We start from the raw sequence: 21,278 nt of genomic DNA on the forward strand, positions 1-21,278 counted from the left end.
GGCGGATATGGATATTGCAGAAAAAGCTAATTGATTTGCTTGCCTCAATGTATACCATAGAGGATATTAGTAGGATACTTACCGTGGACCTACTGTTTTCTGGTAATAAAGATGAGGTACTAACAGACTCTGAGACATAAAAAAAAAAGTAATGGAACAAACTGATAAATTAAAACAACCCAAGTTACTATGATAGGGTGGCACACATCCAAGATTTGTGAAGGAACTTAAGAATGAAAGGGCTGAGCCTCCTGTAAAAATATGCCATTTCTAGTTAAAATTGGCTATTGTCCAAGATTGCAGAAAATGTTAAACCTATTTTTAAAAGGTGCTAGGATGATCCAGGAAATTACAGACCAGTAAGATTTATTCTAGTACCAGGTGAATTGGCTGAACAAATTAAAAATAGAATTATAAAACAGCTAGGTGAATAACATGATTGGGACAAACCAGCACAGCTTCTGTAAAAGAGAACTGTGACTCTCTAAATGATTAAAGTTCTCTGATAATGTCAACAAAAGAGTGGACTAAGATGAATGTGTTGACATAATTTGGATTTTCAAAAAGATTAATAAATTGTCAAATAAGTTGTCCATTTTCAGCACAGCAAAAGGTTAACTGTGGCATGTGTCAAGGTTCCATTACGACCAGTGTTTATTATATTTAGTAATGATTTGGGAAAGGGTTAAACAGTGGCATAGTAAATTTGCAGATGACACACAATTATTCAGATTAGTCAAGACTCAAAAAATCAGACCTTTCAAGAGATTTAACAAAAATGAGTGAATGGGCAGAATGATGACAGATTAAATCAGTGCTGACAAACACAAGTGATGCCCAAAGGAATTCCTGTTCAATGTGTAGTGGTATACTAACCCAACAACAGCAACCACATTGCTATGAGGAATAAGGAATGGGATAGATGATAATACTGGATATAATATAATGTTATTATATAAATCAATCCTACCACTTCAACTGGAATGTTAAATTCTGGTCTGTCTTTCTCAAGAAAGGTAGAGCAGAAATAGTGGGGGTTCAGAGCAGGAAGAGTGAAAATGAATAGAGGCATGGAAATATTTCCTTATAAAGAAACATTGAAAAGAATAATATTGTTTCATTTAGAAACAGGATGAATAAGAGGGGACATGTTAGAATTATACAAAATAATGAATGGTATAAAGAGGATAAATTATGCATTCCTTGTTTTCACATTATGAGAAAGAATACATAGGAATGATTCAATTATATTGACAGCAAATTTCCAACTGATATATGTAGATATTTTTATAGAAAATATAATTTATGTATGGGACTCATTGCCCCAAGGTATCATTGAGATTAAGAGCTTTGTAGGATTAAAAAAAGGAATGGATATTTATATTGATGAGAATATTCACAGTTACATATAGAATGTTGTGTGTTTGAGGAGGAAGCTATAAATCAACAGTCCTTAGAAAATAACGGACAGAGGTTAGGACAAAATTTCTACAAGAAAGTTATTCCATAAATATCCACTAAAGAGTTCCTCTAACTTTCTTCTGAAGCATCTTTTACTAGCACTATCTGAGACAGGACACTGGATTAATTGGAATGCTGGACTGATCTGATATGGCAGATTCCTATGTTCTTATGTGCTTTGCAAGCAACATTAGCAAATACAGTAACTCCTCACTTAATGTTGTAGTTATGTTCCTGAAAAATGTGACTTTAAGCGAAACAATGTTAAGTGAATCCAATTTCCCCATAAGAATTAATGTAAAAGGGGGGTGGGTTAGATTCCAGGGCAACTTCCCCTACTCTGCAAGCACCAGGGACGGGGGGCTCAACCCTCAGCCCGCCCACTCCACCTCTTCCCCCAAGCCCCCACCTTTGACCCCCCCATCTCCTCCCCCTTTACTTTGCACGCTGCATCCTGGCTCCTCCCCCATTCCTTCCCTCCCTTCTAAACGCCTCAAGCCAGCTGATTGCTGCATTCGGGAGGTGGGGAGGGGGGGAAGGCGCGCCGAGTCCTCGCTCCTCCCTCCTGCCCGGGGCAATCAGCTGGCTTGCGGCATTTAGGAGGCAGGAGGGAGTGGGGAGGAGTGATGACTTGGCACAGGCTCCCCCTCCCGCCACCCCTGCTTCCTACCTGGGGCAATCAGCTGGCTTGCGGCATTCGGGAAGCAGGAGAGGGAGAGGGAGCCTGCGCGCTGACTCCAGGCTCCTCCCTGTTCCCTCCTGCCTCCTAAATGCCGCAAGCCAGCTGATTGCCGCGAGCAGGAGGTGGGGGGAGAAGGGGGAAGGCGCTGATCCGTGGGGTCTGCCGGAGGGTGGGAGGCGCTGGGGGGGTGGAGGGGGCTGTGGAGAAAGCAGGCAGCCAAACAACGTAAGAGTGGAGCATTGCACAACTTTAAATGAGTATGTTCCCTAATTGATCAGCAACGTAACAATGAAACAACGCTAAGCTGACGACTTTAACTGAGGAGTTACTGTATGTGTACAACCCCAGCTCAAAATAATTTACATTCGTAAAGTCACATATTCTGTTCTTTATTACTGCAATAGCTATTGCTGGGAATCTATTCATAGCCCCTGGATAAAATGTGGTAAATATAGCAAAAAAAAGCCAAAGAGAGTGAGTGTCCTAACTGTGGTGATGTGTGCACAAATCTAGTTAACATGCATTGTTATTTTTGCATCTAACTTTCAATAACTGTGTTAAAAATTTATCCCTCAGGACAGTTTTGTAAAAGCTCTAATTATGGTCAGTGTTTCAGCTGATACATCCAGCCATGATGTTATGATGATATAGTGCACACACCACGCTTCAGCAATACAGGCATCTTGTTTAGTGGGATTGCATTTAGCCTGACGTAATTCTATATTTGCCGACAGGAGATACATTTTAACCTCATCTAATTTTTAGGGCAAAATTCTGCCCTGATTTCCATAGGTTGGTTCGTTTGGGGGGAAAGATGAGGGCACTTGGTGCTTCCCCCTACTCCCCCTGCTTCTAAGGCACATGTACATAACCAGCACAGAATATGAACCTCGTGCTCTCTTGAAAGCTAGGAGTGTGGGGGGGTGTTCTTGGCTAATGGTGCAGTCAATGTTCCATGGACATAAAGGAGCAGGCCTCTGGGCCCCCCATCCTCTTCCTGCTATTGTCACCGCATTATGAGGAAATGCACACTGATCCTTGTGGAGCAGCAAGGAGCACTGCAGAGTATATTGTTGCACTGTGCAAGCAGGATGGCTCAAGGAATGTCTTTTTGGCTCTTAGCACTCCATGCTTTCTCTCTCCTGTCCAACCCCAGCCACGCTACACTAATAAAGTCAGATTTGTCATTAACAATCATTAGTTTTGCTACATTTTTGCATAAAATGCAAGATCCAGAAATATAAATGTAAACTAATTATTACTGTGATTAGCCATTCTTACTTTGAACAGGGGATGGACTTATGCAATAAAAATAACTGTCCACAAGGAAACAATAGTTATTTCTCATGTATAAAACTTTTACTAGCCAAAGGCAGAGTGAATAAGCACTTTGAAAGCTTCAAGATTGTGTATATTAGAGAAATTAGAATATATAAATGCACAATAGAATTCTCTCTAAAGTGTGTCTAACTGAGGAACATTACATGTTATTGACATCTACATGTAGATAGTGTTGCTCTCTAGCCCAAGAAGGCCAATTGGATTGTGGTGACAAATGAAGAGAGAGAAACAATTCTGAGGGTGCGGATGTCTTAAGTTTTTTATATCTACTTTATAATAATGTAAATAAGTTGCATATTTGGCTTTTCTTTGGAAAGAAGACAGACAAGAGGAAGTGGAAAGAAGAAATCAGATGATGATGAACTAAAGAGAAAGTTTTGAGACTCCCCTCACTTAGGACAGATTTATGAAAAACTTTGAGAGTGAGACTATCCCTGCCTAAAAATATTTTTAAGCACACTTCTTTGTAGGAAGAGGGGATAAAATACTCACTCTAGTTTAGACTGTGGCTAACTTCAACACAGAGATTTGGGAGTCCCAACTTTTAACCCAAATTTGAGGGCTTGGGGGACACACAGGTCTGTATCAAGTTGAATTGGAGAGTGGGCATGGGGTTTTGGGCTGTCTGTCTGGAATACTGGTGACTGGAGGAGAAGAGGGATGTAAGAGTGTGAATTTAGTGTAAAATTGTTAAGCATGTTAAATAGGAAATGCAGTATTTTTTTAAAAATAATTGTATTAGCACTCAAATAAATTAGCCTAATTAGTAGGGCTGTCAATTAATCGCAGTTAATTCATGCAATTAACTCAGAAAAATGAATCACAATTAAAAAATTAATCATGATTAATTGCAGTTTTAATCGCACTGTTAAACAATAGAATACCTAATGAAATGCATTAAATATTTTTGGATGTTTTTCTACATTTTCAAATATATTTATTTCAGTTACAACACAGAATACAAGGTGTACAGTGCTCACTTTATATTATTATTTTTTATTACAAATATTTGCACTCTAAAAATGATAAAAGAAATAGTATCTTTCAATTCACCTTATACAAGTACTGTAGTGCAATCCCTTTATCGTGAAAGCGCTACTTACAAATGTAGATTTTTTTTTGTTACTTAACTGCATTTAAAAACAAAACAATGTAAAACTTTAGAGCCTACATGTCCACTCAGTCCTACTTCTTGTTCAGCCAATCACTATGAGAAATAAGTTTGTTTACATTTATGGGAGATAATGCTGTCTGCTTCTTATTTACAATGTCACCTGAAAGAATAGGTGTTTGCATGGCACTTTTGTAGCTGGCATTGCAAGGTATTTACATGCCAGATATGCTAAACATTCGTATGCCCTTTCATACTTTGGCATTCTAGAAAACATGCTTCCATGCTAACAACACTCGTTAAAAAAATAATGCATTAATTAAATTTATGACTGAACTCCTTGGGGGGAGAATTGTGTTTCCTGCTGTTTTAACCACATTCTGCCATATATTTTATGTTATAGCAGACCCGGATGATGAACCAGCACATGTTTTTTGTTTTAAGAAAACTTTCACTGCAGATTTGACAAAATGCAAAGAAGGTACCAATGCTGGTAAAGATAGCTACAGCATTTGACCCAAGGCTTAAGAATCTGATGTGCCTTCCAAAATCTGAGAGTGATGAGGTATGGAGCATGCTTTCAGAAGTCTTAAAAACACAACACTCTAATGCAGAAACTATAGAACCCAAACCACCAAAAAAGACAATCAACCTTGTGCTGGTGACATCTGACTCAGATGATGAAAATGAACATGCATCAGTCTGCACTGCTTTGAATCATTATCTAGCAGAAGCCATCATCAGCATGGACACAAGTCCTCTGGAATGGTGGTTGAAGCATGAAGGGACATATGAATCTTTAGCACATCTGGCATGTAAATATATTGCGACGCCAGCTATAACAGTGCCATACGAATGACTGTTTTCACTTTCAGATGACATTGTAAACAAGAAATGGGCAGTATTATCTCCTGCAAATGTCAACAAACTTGTTTGTCTGAGCGACTGGCTGTATGAGAAGTAGGCATGAGTGGACTTTCTAGGTTCTAAAGTTTTTTATATTATTTTATTTTTGAATGCAGCAATTTTTTGTACATAATTCTACATTTGTAAATTTGTCATTAATTTTTATTAATCATGGGATTAATCACAATTAATTGTTTTAATCGCTTGACAGCCCTAATAATTAGAAAAAAAAAGAATATTAAGATTCACACAAGACATAGTGGTAATTTGAAGTGTTGTTGTAACCATGTTGGTCCCAAGCTATTAGAAAGACAAGGTGGGTGAGGTAATATCTTTTATTGGACTGACTTCTGTTGGTGAGAAAGGCAAGCTTTTGAGCTTTTCTTAAGGTCTAATGTGACTTTTTGGTTTTCAGTTCCTTTAAGAACTACAAGAAAAACCATGCAGACGGGTATGAAGGTTAAAATTTTCAAAAGCCCCAATGTGATTTGGGAGCCTAAGGCCCATTTTCAAAAGCACTTAGCACAGGACTTTCAAAATTGCCTAAGCAGGTTAGACGCCTACTTTTAATAGTAGGTAGGTAATTTTGGAAATCCCCCCATTAGGAGTGTGTCTCATTGAAACTTAATGGAACTTAGGCTTCTAGATCACTTAGGGCTGTTGAAAATTTTACCCAAAGTCGCTATGTTGGAGTATGTGCACCAGCTGACACAGACTTTAATAAAGTGTCTACTAGTTAGTTACAAAGCTAAAGAAAATGATAATTTCACAAAAAATATGGTTTTAAGGTTGAGAGTGGCCTTTAAACATGGGCTTTTTCTTTCCCATCTGGAGGTAGCCATCATGTTCTTGGAGAAGGATAATCTAGTTGTTAGGACACGAGCCTAGAACTTGGGAGACCCTAGTTTAATTCCCTACTATCTCATAGACATCCTGTTGGACCTCAGGCAAGTCACTCTGTTCCTCAGTTCCTCATCTGTAAAATGGAGATAATACTTTAATACCTCATAGGGATGTTGTGAGTATAAATACAAGGGTTGGCAAAAAGTCAGTTTACCATCAAATAGTCCAGCAAGAATGCCTCGATGTAGGTGGCAGCCTACCATTTTGATTGCATCATGGTGCCATCTGTTAGCTAGCCTACTTAAAAGTCTTGATCAGTCACTTGAATACATGCTAATGCTACCTGTTGGGGAAAAGGTGAACTAATTGATTGGATAATCTTCAAGAAAATATATTGTATGTATACCTTTTATCTGTATACCAGGCAATCAATGTACATGGTGGTTTACAAAGCAAATTAAACAAGTTAAGAGACAGGGTCCCTGCCCTGACAAGTTTACAATATAAACCGACTAGACAAACATACAGAAATTAACTCAGAAGGGAGTGGGGGAAGGAGAGGAGAATTCACAGTCATTAATTATGAAAAGTAAGATACACAGAGGAGTCACTCTACATTAGGGAATTTGATTTTTCTGTAATATTATCACCCCACTCCCATCCTTTGAATTCATTCTGACTTGACTGATGAACTGATGCAAAAGAAAAGCATTGCAGGAGCATTGTTAGGAAATGTGAACATTATTGTTATTGTTAATAATTTTAAAAAATGATATTACAGTAGCACCTTGTAGTGAGGTCTAATGGCCTTGGAGGGCAGAGCCTAGATCGCCCTGCCCCCCCTCGCCGGAAGCACCAGGGCGTGGCCGGAAGTATAAAAGGCAGACCCTGCAGCACAGTTGGGGAAGAGCCTGTAGAGGAGAAGGACGCTCCGCCCATTCTGCTGCGGCCCAGAGGGGAACCTATACCTGGCTGTTCCCGATCCCGATGTGCTGACAAGGACCGGCCCAGAGTGCCTGCTGCCGTGTACCCTGAGAAGCCAGAGGAAGCCTGGAGGCTACAGGTACCAAACCCTGGGGAGGCGGGAAGTGGTCCAGGGGCAGCCATGGAGCGGCCGGCTGCAGAGCCAGGTGTGACTTGGTCAGCGAGTTACGGCTGGATCCCTGCTGACGCAGGGGCAGGCAATCCTGCCCCTGTCAGGTCACTGGGCTGGGATGCGGTGGAGTAGTGTGGGTCCACATCCCTCTGCCACCTCACCCCGGGGTGACTGACTCCCTACACTGTGCAGGGAAACTCTATCCCTGAGGAAGGAGCCTCCCTTACCAACTCACCCATAGACAGTTGTTTGCTGGCTGCCTAAGCTCCGCCCAGGCCACAGCCTGCCCTGATAGACTTTGTTTAAGGGCTGACAGTTTGAACCACCCAAACCCAGGCTAAAGCCTGACAGTGACTATTGATCGCCCAGCCCTATTGTGGGCTCTTGGTTGTCCTGTGGACTCTGGTCCTGGCCAGACAGAACCAGCCTGAGTGGTCTCCCTGTGAGCGGGAGAGCAAGGGACCATTACACACCTTTTAGCAACTAGGTTGGTGCCCTGTTGCGTTAAATACTCTACAAACCTCTAGTAAATGAGAGGAGTGGATATGTACTTAAACAGATCTGATACAGACAAACCTAAAACCCCTCGATCAATTTTACATCTCCAAAAAGCTATGAGAGATTAGACTCTATTAACTACATGGATACTGCACTATACAAAAGGGATAAATTACCATTTTTCTATTCTATTGCTATAGACAAATGTATCCAGGTTCACTGTATTCACAAGAATAAATATTTTCATAGTCTCTTCAATGGTGATTCTAGCTTGATTTTTTTTATTGAAAATAATTTCCAGTCATTTGTCTACCTCAGAATAAATGACACATGAAAAGGAACTGGCAAGATGGAGGCTTTGCTAAAATAAAAAATTATGCCTCCTTAAAATGTATCATTAATTAATGACAATGATACTTTTCTCTCCCTCTTGGCAACAGCAATGGGGAATCCACAGTATCTGTCTGATGCCAACCTATTAATAAATGATGTTCTCTTTTTGGGGTTAGAAATCCATTTGCTAAATATTAAAGAGAATTTAGTGTCAATTTTTTTTGATAGAGTGATACTAGTATGCAAGGATCACACTAAGAAACTTCATGTCCAGCCTGAAGCAAAACCTCAAAACCTCCGAGCTATTGGATTTCAAAATTCAGGATAAAATTGGTTCCATTTTTCACTAGATTAAATCATATTACTAGATCCCTTTATACCTAGTTAATACTAAACTCTAATCATTGTTGATGCCAGCAATCAGCTCATCTTAACAAGATCTAGTCATATGACAAATTAATTCCCTTTTGGGAGCATATTTTTTTCTGTAAACATCTTTACTGAGTATATAATTAATAGCAGATCAAATGGAGAGCAGATACAAACAAGAATATGCACACTGAAAACTGTGTGTTGTATTCCAATGTCCGTTTGTACAAGAAAATTAATAAAAACAGTTAGGAGATGATTTTATCAAATCTATGAACTCCTTGATAAAATGGATTACATAATCTGCAGAGTCTCCTGAGTAATGTAAGCAGCATTATGGCCCAGATTTTCAAATTCGCAAGCACACGTTTTATGTGTATTCAACATACATATGTACAAATGCTTGCACTTCAGGGATTGTATAGGCATACTTTGGACTCATGCCAGTGTACATATATGCTTATGTGCATATGCATGTGGGTCTATATGTTATACTTAGGACCAGATCCTCAGGTGGTATAAATCAACATAGCTTCATTGACTTCAGTGAAGCTACACCCATTTACAACAAAACATCCATCTGCATTTGGTCAACCCTTTGTCATTTTCTGTAGACAATTATTAAACAACTAAACAAGAAAAAAAAGTTGAGGTACCCATAATAATAAGACCCTAGTAGAGGTTTATGTGACTACACTGATCCAGTGGCTTAACCCTGCATTTAGGGGTTGTGGACACAGTTGCAGCTCTGAATAAAGTCTGTTATACTTTAGGCTTGGTCTATACTTAAAAGGTAAGTCAGCATAGCTACATTGGTCATGAGTGTGGGGAAAAACAACAATAACAAAACCCACTAAGCTATGCCAGGAAAACCCCCCATGTAGATGCCCCTATGTCAATGGAAGAGGGCTTCTGTTGACGTAGCTAATGTTATTCAGGGAAGTGGTGTTCCTGCGCTTACAGAAAAAATGTTTTGTCACTGTAGGCTGTGTCCACATTAGAGAGCTATGCTGCTTCAATAACTTCCTTACTAAAAATCATCATTAGGTGCTACTGCTGCCCATAGATTATTCTCACAAAAATACATACAAATTTACATGGTGCCAAAACATTAATGCCACAGTCACCTACATTACTCCCTGTTAAATTTCTTCTCTCTCCCATCATGATTAATCCTGTTGTAAAAATAGCCACCTGTAAAATGCATTTCCTATGGTCTCACCCCACCTCTTCAGCAGACTTACTGAGAGGTAAGAAGCTCTGGCCAAACTCCAGAAGCTGAGATCCATTGCTAAAATGTGCTCATGTGTTAGGTCTTAACTAAAGTGATTTTGCTGAGGTGCTTTAGTATTGGACCTCAACAGATGTGCTTTGCTACTGCTCTGTGTCTGTCTCTGTACTGAGCCTCACTCAACCAAGGCACATTAACAAATGTGTACTAGAAGCAGATTAGAACTAAAGTCATTTTCCGCTGATCCAGACACATATGTATGTAGTGGCCCCAGCAATTCTTATACCTAAAAATGGAAATCCTAATGGTAACCACTATTAACCTATCTCATTGTGTATTGTCCTAAATTAGATGGAATGTACTTAGCACTCCACATTTACTAAGGCCTTGGCTACACTTGCAAATTAGAGCGCATTAAATCAGCCCCGCGCGCCCTAACTCCTGAGGTGTCCACACTGGCAAGGCACTTAGAGCGCCTGGACTCTGCAGCTGGAGTGCTCCTGGTAATCCACCTCCACAAGAAACATAGAGCTTGCTGCACCCTGTCTGAAATGCCGGGGTGTCAGTGTGGACGACGTGTTGTATTACTGTGCTGTGATTGGCCTCTGGAAACATCCCATAATCCCTTAATGTCAAGTGGCCACTCTGGTCATTGTTTTGAATTCGGCTGCAGGCATGCAGATATCCCCTTTCAAAGCTCCATTTCTGACAGACGGCATGCTTATCTGCTCCGGGACGCAAAGCAAACCATCACTGTGGAATGCTGCTGCAGCAGAGACAGGTGTGTGTGTGTGTGTGTGAGAGAGAGGCGAGGGGTGGGGCTTATGTCGGGGTTTCCCCCTTCCCCTGCTGCTGTCTGAACTTACAAGACAGCATGCTGACACACTCTTAGCCCCCCAAAACACACTGTCTCTCCCCCCACATACACACAACAAACTCCCTGTCACACTCCACCCCCACCATTTGAAAAGCACGCTGCAGCTCCTTGCACACTGGGATAGCTACCACAATGCACTGCTCTCTGTGGCATTGCAAGAGCTGCTAATGTGGCCATGCCATTGCACTTGCAGCTGACAGTGTGAAAACACGGCAGCACTTTCCCACGGCAGCTGCTGTCTCCAAGGGCTGGTTTAACTCCTGGCGCTCTACATCTGCAAGTGTAACCATAGCCTAACATAGTTTGTTATTTGCTAACAAAAGACTATCTCCTCCAACATACTACATAAACAAAAGCAGCTGTGTCAGCAGTTGGAACACTTAAAAAAAAGAGAGAGAAACAGATGTAGATATTTTATGCACTTTTAAATACAATATAGTAAAGGCTATTCATATTTTATAAAATTGCTCTAAAAATTACATGTGGTGTGACATGCTCTAGCTGGTAAACTGACGACTAGTCTCACCACGTGTTCAAACATAACTGCATGATCTAAGAACTTCTTTAGCCAATTACTTTAAGTGATTACATAAAAAGAAATAATTTTGTCAGAGAGAATTAAGCTTCTGAACTCCTATCTTTAGAATTATTGCCTTCTTTCCCTTGGATTAATTTATTTTACAATGCCACACATGACCTGCATATGTTTTAAAATTTAAAACTAGAGAATTTCAGTTTCAGAGTCTGCATGTTATTCAAGGAAGACAGATTTTATGCTGATCCATGCAGGGGCCTGTACTGGGACTAGTGCTGTTCAACATATTCATAAATTATCTGGAAAAAGGGGTAAACAGTGAGGTGGCAAAATTTACAGATGATACAAATTTGCTCAACAAAGTTAAGTCCAAAGCTGACTGCAAAATGTTACAAAGGGATCTCACAAAACTGGGTGGCTTGGCAACAAAATGGCAGATGAAATTCAATGTTAAATGCAAAATAATGCTATTGGCAAAATATAATCCCAACTATATATACAAAATGATGGGGGTCTAAATTAGCTGTTACCCATCAAGAAAGAGATCTTGGAGTCATTTGCAGTATTCTGAAAGCACTATGCTTTCACAGTACTGCAAATTTATGCAACTTTTTCAGTGTGCTTGTACCATCCTGAACTGCGGAACACTCATTCTCCAGCTTCAGAACACTTAAAAATCATCTCCAGTCGTCAATGGGACAGATGCAACTGAATAATGTAGCTGTCCTTAACGTGCATCAAGACCATACCAGGGAACTAGATGTAAATAAGATTGGTGACAGTTATCCAGAAAGCTACAGTGAGATACCTAATGTCTTTAACCTGGGACATTAGTGAAGACAGCTTGTAGGTGATTGCAATGATGTTAATATACTATTTATATAGTATGTTAATATATTATTCATGATAATGCAATTATCAATTAATTAATAGTTCATAACAATTCAATCATTATTAAAATAGTAAAGATACCAATGATAGACACATATTCAATAACTAGAATATGAAAAAAGTGTATAAATATGCTAAAAATAGCTTTCCCCCAAAACTGGCAGAGCCCCCTGCCCCCATTGCCAAACACACACACCTCTTCAAAAGCACCCACCAGCAAAAACAAAAGTCAGCGCCTATGTTACGGTGTAAACTTGTCCAAAACAACGTATATACTTACTATCAAAAAATGGACGTAGGTACTTGTTGTATCCCTTCATTATTTTCTGTATAGTTGGAGGAAGAATTTCACCTTTTCCTTCAGCTGTGGACATTTTCATTAACCTAAAGGAAAAGAAGAACATGGAGGAAGAGTTTTATAGAGACAAAATTGAGTTTCCTGAAGCTGGTACTTGTGTCAGGGCCATAAAGGACTGCTTACCATTAGATTTACATAACATGAAATGTTTGTGCTTTTGTATTTCATAAAGCACATATCTATAGAAAAATAATATCCTAGAGAATGTCAGACTTCATGAATCTTGTTCAATCCCTAATTTGCAGAAACTACCATTTTTAGCCTTAATTTTTTTTTTAACTGCACTAATAACTGAACAGCTTGTGGAAACAACTCAGGTTTCTCTAGCACTGAATGTGTAAAACATACAGTACCATATATCTTTTCTGGTTTGTTTGTTTTTTGTTTCCTCATTTATAACAATGCTTCTTTTTATACGGTGAAATCCGCTTAAAAGTCCCCAGGGAAAAAGACAGTTTTTTTAAAAAAAGGAATATTTTTATACACTAAATCTCTCAAAATCCTGCTGTTACTGCACCACATTTTAAAAGAGAGAGAGAGAGAAATAAACATGTTGGGTAAATGAAGTAGAATTACAGCGGACAGCTCCTATGTACACAAACTTGCTATGAGTACAATATAGGAAAGTAAAACAAATAAAACTAGTGGTATAACAAGATTATTCAAGTATCAGAGGGTAGCCGTGTTAGTCTGAATCTGTAAAAAGCAACAGAGGGTCCTGTGGCACCTTTGAGACTAACAGAAGTATTGGGAGCATAAGCTTTCGTGGGTAAGAACCTCACTTCTTCAGATGCAAGTCATCTGAAGAAGTGAGGTTCTTACCCACGAAAGCTTATGCTCCCAATACTTCTGTTAGTCTCAAAGGTGCCACAAGATTATTCAAGTGACCTAATAGTAGAGGTTTATGTAGAGATGGGAGTGGGAGTCCTGTGGATAGGATACAGGACAGGAAATCAGGAGACTGGTGTTTTATTCCCCATTCCGCTACTGTGTGATACTGGGCAAGTGTATTTCCTCTCACAATCTTTGCTGGGAGGTAGCTGTATTTCATTGTCAGTTGTAAAGTTCTTTTTCCTAGAATCACATAGACTATATGAATTCTCCTGTCTCTGGAAATTGATTTATTAGGCAGAGGTATTTCATTGATTTACTCCATTTTCTTTTAAGAATGCTCTTTTAACAACACTTGGCCACAATTAGATAGTCTGTTCACTATAAGATTAATGATCTTCTAAAGAAGAAAGAACCTTTAAATCAAGTGTATATTTTAAATATTAATGAAATGTAGGTATAATTAATTGCTGTATAAGTATCACCTTTTAATCTGTTACATGGAGGCCATGTTTGCTGCAGTTTTTCTGTCTCTCACCCAGGAACACATAATTACAGCTAAACACTCAGTGAGTTGCATGACTTTAACCACACAGTTTTAATGGGCTGTGGATGAATATATTTCTTGTAGTTCTAAAAAAAACAGGGAAAATTGCCAGACAACATTCTTTTTTATCACATCACACAATATTGTTCTTCTGATCAATATATGATTACAGATTGTATTTCATTGGTCTGGAGTGTCAACTTTGTTATAATTTACATAAGCTGTTGCGTGGTGGGTATGTCCATTAAGTAACTGGTGTTTTGAAACAATTTCTTTCAATCACTTTAATTATCACCCAGCTCTATGCTAGTCCAAGATAATTCTGGATTTATGTAATGAGCTTCTAGTGTGCAGCCTCATTCCTCTTGTTTTTGATTAAATAATAACTAAGGGTCCTATTCAGTCCACAAGACCTCATAATCATTTGGGCATTAGGACAACCCATCGTATTCAGGTGGCTGGAGAAGGGTACATTACACTTCTTCCATAAGCAGAGTAGCACTAACTCTTGAGTTTCCAAAACGCAAGTTAAATAAGGCCCTGATTCAGCAAGATATTTAAGCATTTGGCTAACTGTCCAACTTGTGAGGTTAAAATTAGGCTCCTTGCTTAAGTACCATGTTGCCTTTGGGGCCAAAAATCTGAGCCTACCAAGCAGTCCTATTCTGTAATTGGGATGCTGTTTACTCCCTTCTTTACCCCACCTCAAAAGGAGCAGGAGTAACTACTGCAATAGGGCATCTTGTATAGTTGTAACAAAGGGAATTGAAAAAAGCCAAGAACTTTTTCCTTACACATCTCTGCCACATATGCACTGGAGCTTCCTTTGCCTTGGTACTTAATTTTTAAACGTAAGGTGCCACCAGACTCCTTGTTGTTTTTGTTCACTCCTAAAGTGTCCTTTCATAGAATCATAGAATATCAGGATTGGAAGGGACCTCAAAAGGTCATTGAGTCCAACCCCCTGCTCAAAGCAGGACCAATCCCCAGACAGATTTTGCCCCAAATCCCTAAATGGCCCCCTCAAGGATTGAACTCACAACCTTGGATTTAGCAAGCCAATGCTCCAACCATTTGTTCCTAAATTTTCTTAAGGAATTTATCCAAAATGCACTAGCACTTATCCTAATACAAAATTACTTTGAAACAGCTGTCCCAGGCTACTGTCTAGAGAATGTGTTTTAGAAAAATTATGAATATGTATTTATCCAGTAGACTGGAATGCCTATTTGTTCTGGTCTGTCAGGTGTATAATGCATACATTCTATATTTAACAAACCACAGAGGCTTCTACACAGCAAAACAATAATACTTTGAAATACATCAGCAATTGAAATGAAACTCTCTGATAGTCACTTCAGTCTATCAAGAATGTAATATGTATGTTAATTCTTTCCTTATTAAAAACCCAATGATGAAATATGGTAAATGCTCTCAAATCCAGGTGAAGGCTGTTAACATTTCACAGAAGGTGGTTGGAACCTCTCAGGATCAATCCCTGAAAACCCAATCCAACAATCCTTCCTTAATCTTATAAAACTCTCATTGAAATCAATGGGATATTTCCTGAACAAAACCCACATGATCAGGCCCAATATATCTATCTAATCTGATTCATACATACCTTAAACCATTTTCTATATATTGTATTCCATTGGAAAATTATACAATAATTAATTTTAACATGAAGAACTGTAAGGTAAAATGTCAGTGGATTTTGTCATTTTGCTGCATATGCTATTGACCCTGCATTAATTCTAAAGTGACAAAGCTAATGGTTACAAATGACCCAGTATACTCCTGTAACTTCGGTATTGAATACTTTTACTCAATGTTTTATTTGATTTTTCTTTACAAAAATTGCTTCCTTGAAACTGGCTATACAGGTTGTCCATTGATTTCAATGTGAGTAAGCTATGCTTTGTGTTGTGACTGTAATATAAAATAATGCCAAGTCCCAGAAATGAAATGAGAAATGTCATTTGTAGATATTGAAATAGGATATATTGAAAATAACTCTTCACCAGTTATCCAGGTCCAACTTTATTTGCAAGAAAATAGGTGAAGAAAACACAATTCAGAGAATATACATGGCAGGATGAAGAGGTTGTTGCTAGTCTATCCCTCAGAAGAGAGATCTATTCATTGTAAGATTGTTGGCTCAAAGTATCAACAGAATAAACTCAATGGCCAATTTATACCCTATCCATTTGCAAAAGAGTGTAAGGGTAGGAGTCTATTAGGATAATCAATTAATCTCCCAATTTCTTAAAGAGATCTCATCCATAAATACATGGTGTTATGAAACAAAAAGGGAAATAGAAAGGAGTTCCTGATTAAGGTCCACAACATACTAATCTCAGAGAAAATATTTGATAATAAAATAGTAGGCATAATTAAGCAATTAAGCAGTATGGGTAAAATTTTCCATGCAACTGGCTCCAAAATAATCAAGATTATGTATAGTGGGGTTCATTTAGGGGCCAGCAAGCATAGTTGGCAGGCCCCAGAAACAGTCCCCAAAGCCCGTTGGCCACCCTCTCGGGCCTTACCCACAGTCCAGATCCTTCCCCTGTGGATTCCTTTGTCCCAGAAGCAGGGCCGGCTCCGAGGGCTTTTGCTGCCCCAAGCGGCGCAAAAAAAAAGAAAAAAAGCCGCGATCGAGATCTGCGGCGGCAATTCAGTGGGAGATCCTTCGCTCTGAGCGGGAGTGAGGGACCGTCCGCCGAATTGCCGCCGAATACCTGGACGTGCCGCCCCTCTCCGGAGTGGCCGCCCCAAGCATCTGCTTGGCAAGCTGCTACCTGGAGCCGGCCCTGCCCAGAAGGGACTAACTGGATTCCTTCCTATAGACAACCTCTTCTTCACTCTTCCTCTGCTTGATTCCCTCCAAAAGGAAAAGTGGGATGTGATACCAACAGGGACGTGTTTGGGGGAGCTGTATGCGTGAAGGGCTGAAGGAGAAAACCTGAGAGTTTTAAACTCCCCTGGAGTTTCAGCAAAAGGGGGATATGGGGGTGGCAAGTCTAGTGCTGCCAAGAATCCAGTCCCAGCATAATGGGTTTGAGGAAATTGCTGTGGCTGGGTCTCTGAGACAGGCTTAACCTGTCTGTCTTATCTGGGACTGGGAGCCTGCTGTACTCTCCTCAGGGATGGGGTGAAGGTCCCCTGCCTAGGAGTGCCCTTCACAACTTGCTCCTGCAGTCTTCTGCTTTGGGCAACCCTGGTGGTGGTGGTTGGTGCATGTGTACTTCCACAACTGACTGCAGTTTCCTTCCTGTTAAAGGCCTCCTCCCTATAATGCCTGATTGACAGGGCCAGAGGGTTGGGGCTAGGCCTTCCACCCATGCCTCTCTGCCCCTTCCTCATCCGTGTGGGGTCTATACATCCTGTCACAGTATACGTAAACTTTTCCCTCTTATTTTATCTTTTCATAGGGGAAGGATATGTTGCATAGACTTTGTGACACCCTGAACCCTCAATATTTACCATTGTTATGTAATTAGGATACGTTTTGTACAAAGTACGTCTTGTGAGGTATCATTCCAAAGATCTTGATCTGTTAGACATTAACATCTTGTTGAATTGTACGTGTTATTGTCAAATGTGACGTTATGAAGTTTGGCTATGTATGTGTTACTGAAACATGTTGTGAGGTTAAAAGCACCCACAAGCAGCCTTTCAGGTACAACAGTAAAAAGGCCAAACAATGTTAATGGTTTATTGAGAAAATGCACACAAGCACAAGGATTACCACAGGAACTGTGTACAATAGAAACCTCTCAGAGATAGCACTACATAATGGGAACTGTTTGATCCAGGCCACAGCAAAAGAGCTTTCCAGCAAGTGGAAAGAAGATATAAAAGTGGGACAATGACATCATCAGGGAACCTCACTCTGCCTGCAACAACACACCTGGAAACACCTGAGGGGCAAGGACTGAACAGTGGGAAGTGATGGTCCCAGGCTAGAAGGATCTTTAGCCTGTGGTATGAAAACGTGGGAAAGCCAAAGCAACTTGTGCCTTAAGAGTCTGCCAGCCTGTTTATCATTCAAAGTGAGAATTTGCTAATTTATATCCTACCTATCTAGTGTGTTAAGCTCAGTTTGCATTTTTGGTTTATTTACTAGGTAATCTGCTTTGATCTATTGGCTATCCCTTATAATCACTTAAAATCTACCTCTTGTACTTAATAAACTTGTTTTTATTTTAAACCCAATTCATAACTGGGCGGGGGGAGGGGCAAAAAGCTGTGCATATCACTCTCCACTTTAAGGGAGAGGGCAAATTTCAATTAGTTTACACTGTACAGTTCTCTGTGCAGTGAAAGATAATACAATTTTGGGTTTACTCTCCAGAGGGGAAGTGCACTTGAGTGCTGGGCAATGTCTTAGCTAAAATTCCCATTCAGTACTGATTTCAGTTTGTGTCTTTCTGCAGCTGGATGTGTCCCTACCTGTGTGTGTGCTAGAGGAAGCTTGAGGGCGTGGCTGAGCAAGATAGGGTAAGGAAGCCCAGGCTGGCAGAAGAGGCGGGCTAAGTGGTGTCCCAGTACATCAGGTGGCACCCTGGAAAGGGGGTGCTACCTGTCACAGAGCTCTTCAAATTTATTTTGTTCTTTAATGTTCTTTAAAGAGTGCTTTTTGTCTTTGTTTTTGAAAAGTTACATCCTTGCAACCCTATTGATTTCAGCAGAACTACATTCATGTTTTAAAGGTCAGACTCTCAGGTGCATTTGTTACTTGAGAAAAAATAATGTTCTAACTAGAATCTGTATGGTGATACCCAACTATATTATGCACACATATCAAAGGGATAACAACAGTTTAGCTTTCTTACCTGCAAAACATCAGTAGAAACAGGGCTTTGGAACACCAGAAAAGAGTGCACATTGTCAGAGATGGCTTCAAGAGTTCTTGTATTTCCTAAAAGCAAACATGGGAAAGGTTTAGAAGTAAAGTATAATGATAAATATTTATTCTAAAAAAGGTTATAGTAGATCAAACTTCAAATCACATGAAGCTTTTTATATGGTAATGGTATACAGTAAAGCCATGCTAATTTATCCTGAACAAGTGTCGCCACATATTTATTAGCAAATATCTAAAACAAGTAAAAAGACCCACATTTTTTTTAAATTACAGTTTTGAAAGGGCAGCAGTATTTGATTTAACTCAGTAATAGATTGGCTCTCTAGAGAATTCAAGCTCTGTGTCCGTTTTGTGGACTAATCGTTTATTTATTTATTTATTTGTATTACTGTAGCACTTAGGAGTCCTAGTCATGGACCAGGACCCCACTGTGCTAGGTACTGTAAAAATACAGAACAAAATGACAGTCTCTGCCCCAATGGACTGCAGAAGACTACAAGGAAATAGTGAGACAATATTGGTCAGCATGATAGGCTGTTGTCACTGTACATCAGCAGCCTAACTTTTGTTGAATGTTTTGTGCATCTCCTGGCAAAGAAGAGTTTTGAGGCGGGATTTGAAGTTGGATAATGAGGTAGCTTTGCAGATATTCCTGGGGAACAACTCCCAAGCATGTGGGGAGCAATGGAGAAAGGATGCAGGAGACTGGTATCATGGGGTGATCAGAAGTGAGCACCAATAGCTTGATAGAGAAAATAGGGTGGGACTGATCATGAAGGACCTTGAAAGTGAATAAAAGTATCTTATGTTTGATGTAATAGAGAACGGGGAGCTAGGAGAGGGATTCAAAGAGGGGGATAACATCACCAAATGGGCTAGGAAAATTTGCAGCAGCATTCTGAATGCATATGAGCGGGGCAAGACAGCATTTGTTAAGGCCAGAGAAAAGGATGTTGCCTTTATCAAGACACAAGGTGACGAAAGCTTGGATGAGCATTTTAGCTGTGTGGATGGATAAGAGAGGCTGTATCTTAGAGATGTTATAATGAGATATGGCCTGAATGTGACGCCTGAGAGAGAGATCTGAGTCAAAGATGACAGCCAAATTATGGGCCTGAATGACAGGTAGGATGATGGTGTTGTCCACAGTCATCAAGAAAGGAAGTAGCTGGGAGGGCTTGGTGGGGGAAGGACTTAGGAGCACTGTTTCACCCATGTTTAGTTTGAGCTGATGGCTACACATCCACAAGAACATGTCAGAGAGACAGGCTGAGATTGTAATTTGGGCAGAGGAAAACAGGACAGGTCTGAAATGGAGAGGTAGTTCCGTGAGTCATCAGCATGGAGATTTGTGTTTTTAATGTTTTAACATTTAAATTTTATTATTTTTTGGAAAAGTGGCATTATACTTTAAAAATAACTGCATACTTTTGGTAAATTATAAATAACAAAAAGTTCAAGACAGTTTTAGCATATAGTAATCACTACATGCACACCCACACTCACACCCACAACCCACAGATGACTAATCTGTAATTTCTTTTGACTGTATTTTTCTCATGTAGCAGTTTTAGGACCCATTGCTATCTAAGAATAAAATCCATGCTATATATGCTGTAGCTATATTTGTTACACATCTCTAGCAAGATTTTTGTTAATGGACAAAAGTTTAGATGGCAGTTGAAAAAAATGAAACTGTTTTTCTATCTCTAGCCATAAATAATCCTTGAACTGAAAAAATAAAAACATTCACATTCATCAAAATGTGTCTGGTTGGGGGCAGGTGTTTTAGTTTTAATATGGAATTTTCTTGCTTTTGTCAGATTGTTTCACAACCATAATGATAATTTTAAAACAGTTTGTAAGATCTATAAACCATTTCCTGACTTTAAGATAGAGAGTATATCATTCAAAATGATTTTGTGCAAAACCACATAATAGATCTGAAATTAACTATTGATCATCAAGTCCCTGATAGGAATAGTTTTGAAGGGATGTTTTAAAATATTAAGAAAATGTGTACCAGAGAAATATTAACAAAAATTCAGAACAAATGATTTATCTTGGATGTGGATGGGTAAAAGAAAGTTTTAATACAGAATCCATGTTAAATGCTATGAACAAAATATCACATCTGACATGATTTTCAGCTTTCAGGATGTATTTTGCAAGAGCACAGCCTTTTGCACTTTGCAGGTTCATGGAAAATTTAGTAATAACAAAGGGTACATCTATACTTACCTCCGGGTCAGGTGGTAAGCAATCGATCTTCTGGGTTCAATTTATCGCGTCTTGTCTAGACGCGATAAATCGATCCCGGATCGATCCCGGAAGTGCTCACCATCAACGCCGGTACTCCTGCTCCGCGAGAGGAGTACGCGGAGTCGACGGGGGAGCCTGCCTGCCGCGTCTGGACCCGCGGTAAGTTTGAACTAAGGTACTTCGACTTCAGCTACGTTATTCACGTAGCTGAAGTTGCGTATCTTAGTTCGAAG

The 21,278-nt window shown here is 39.6% G+C and overlaps 1 protein-coding gene across 2 annotated transcripts in view; it reads right to left on the bottom strand.

Annotated features, from left to right (window-relative positions):
• The window catches only part of LOC117880279 (gamma-aminobutyric acid receptor subunit pi-like), a 77,273-nt gene that overhangs the window by 29,343 nt on the left and 26,652 nt on the right, over window positions 1-21,278 (bottom strand). For both annotated transcript variants that reach the window (XM_034776297.1, XM_034776296.1), the window contains exons 2-3: window positions 18,752-18,837; window positions 12,455-12,558 (exon numbers count right to left, since the gene is read on the bottom strand). In XM_034776297.1, coding sequence (XP_034632188.1) covers window positions 12,455-12,558; window positions 18,752-18,804 — 157 coding nt within the window. In that variant the 5' untranslated portion in view covers window positions 18,805-18,837. The remainder of the gene's footprint in view (window positions 1-12,454; window positions 12,559-18,751; window positions 18,838-21,278) is intronic.

The sequence above is a fragment of the Trachemys scripta genome, chromosome 7, assembly GCF_013100865.1.
Source record: "Trachemys scripta elegans isolate TJP31775 chromosome 7, CAS_Tse_1.0, whole genome shotgun sequence".
Lineage (NCBI taxonomy): Eukaryota > Metazoa > Chordata > Testudines > Emydidae > Trachemys > Trachemys scripta.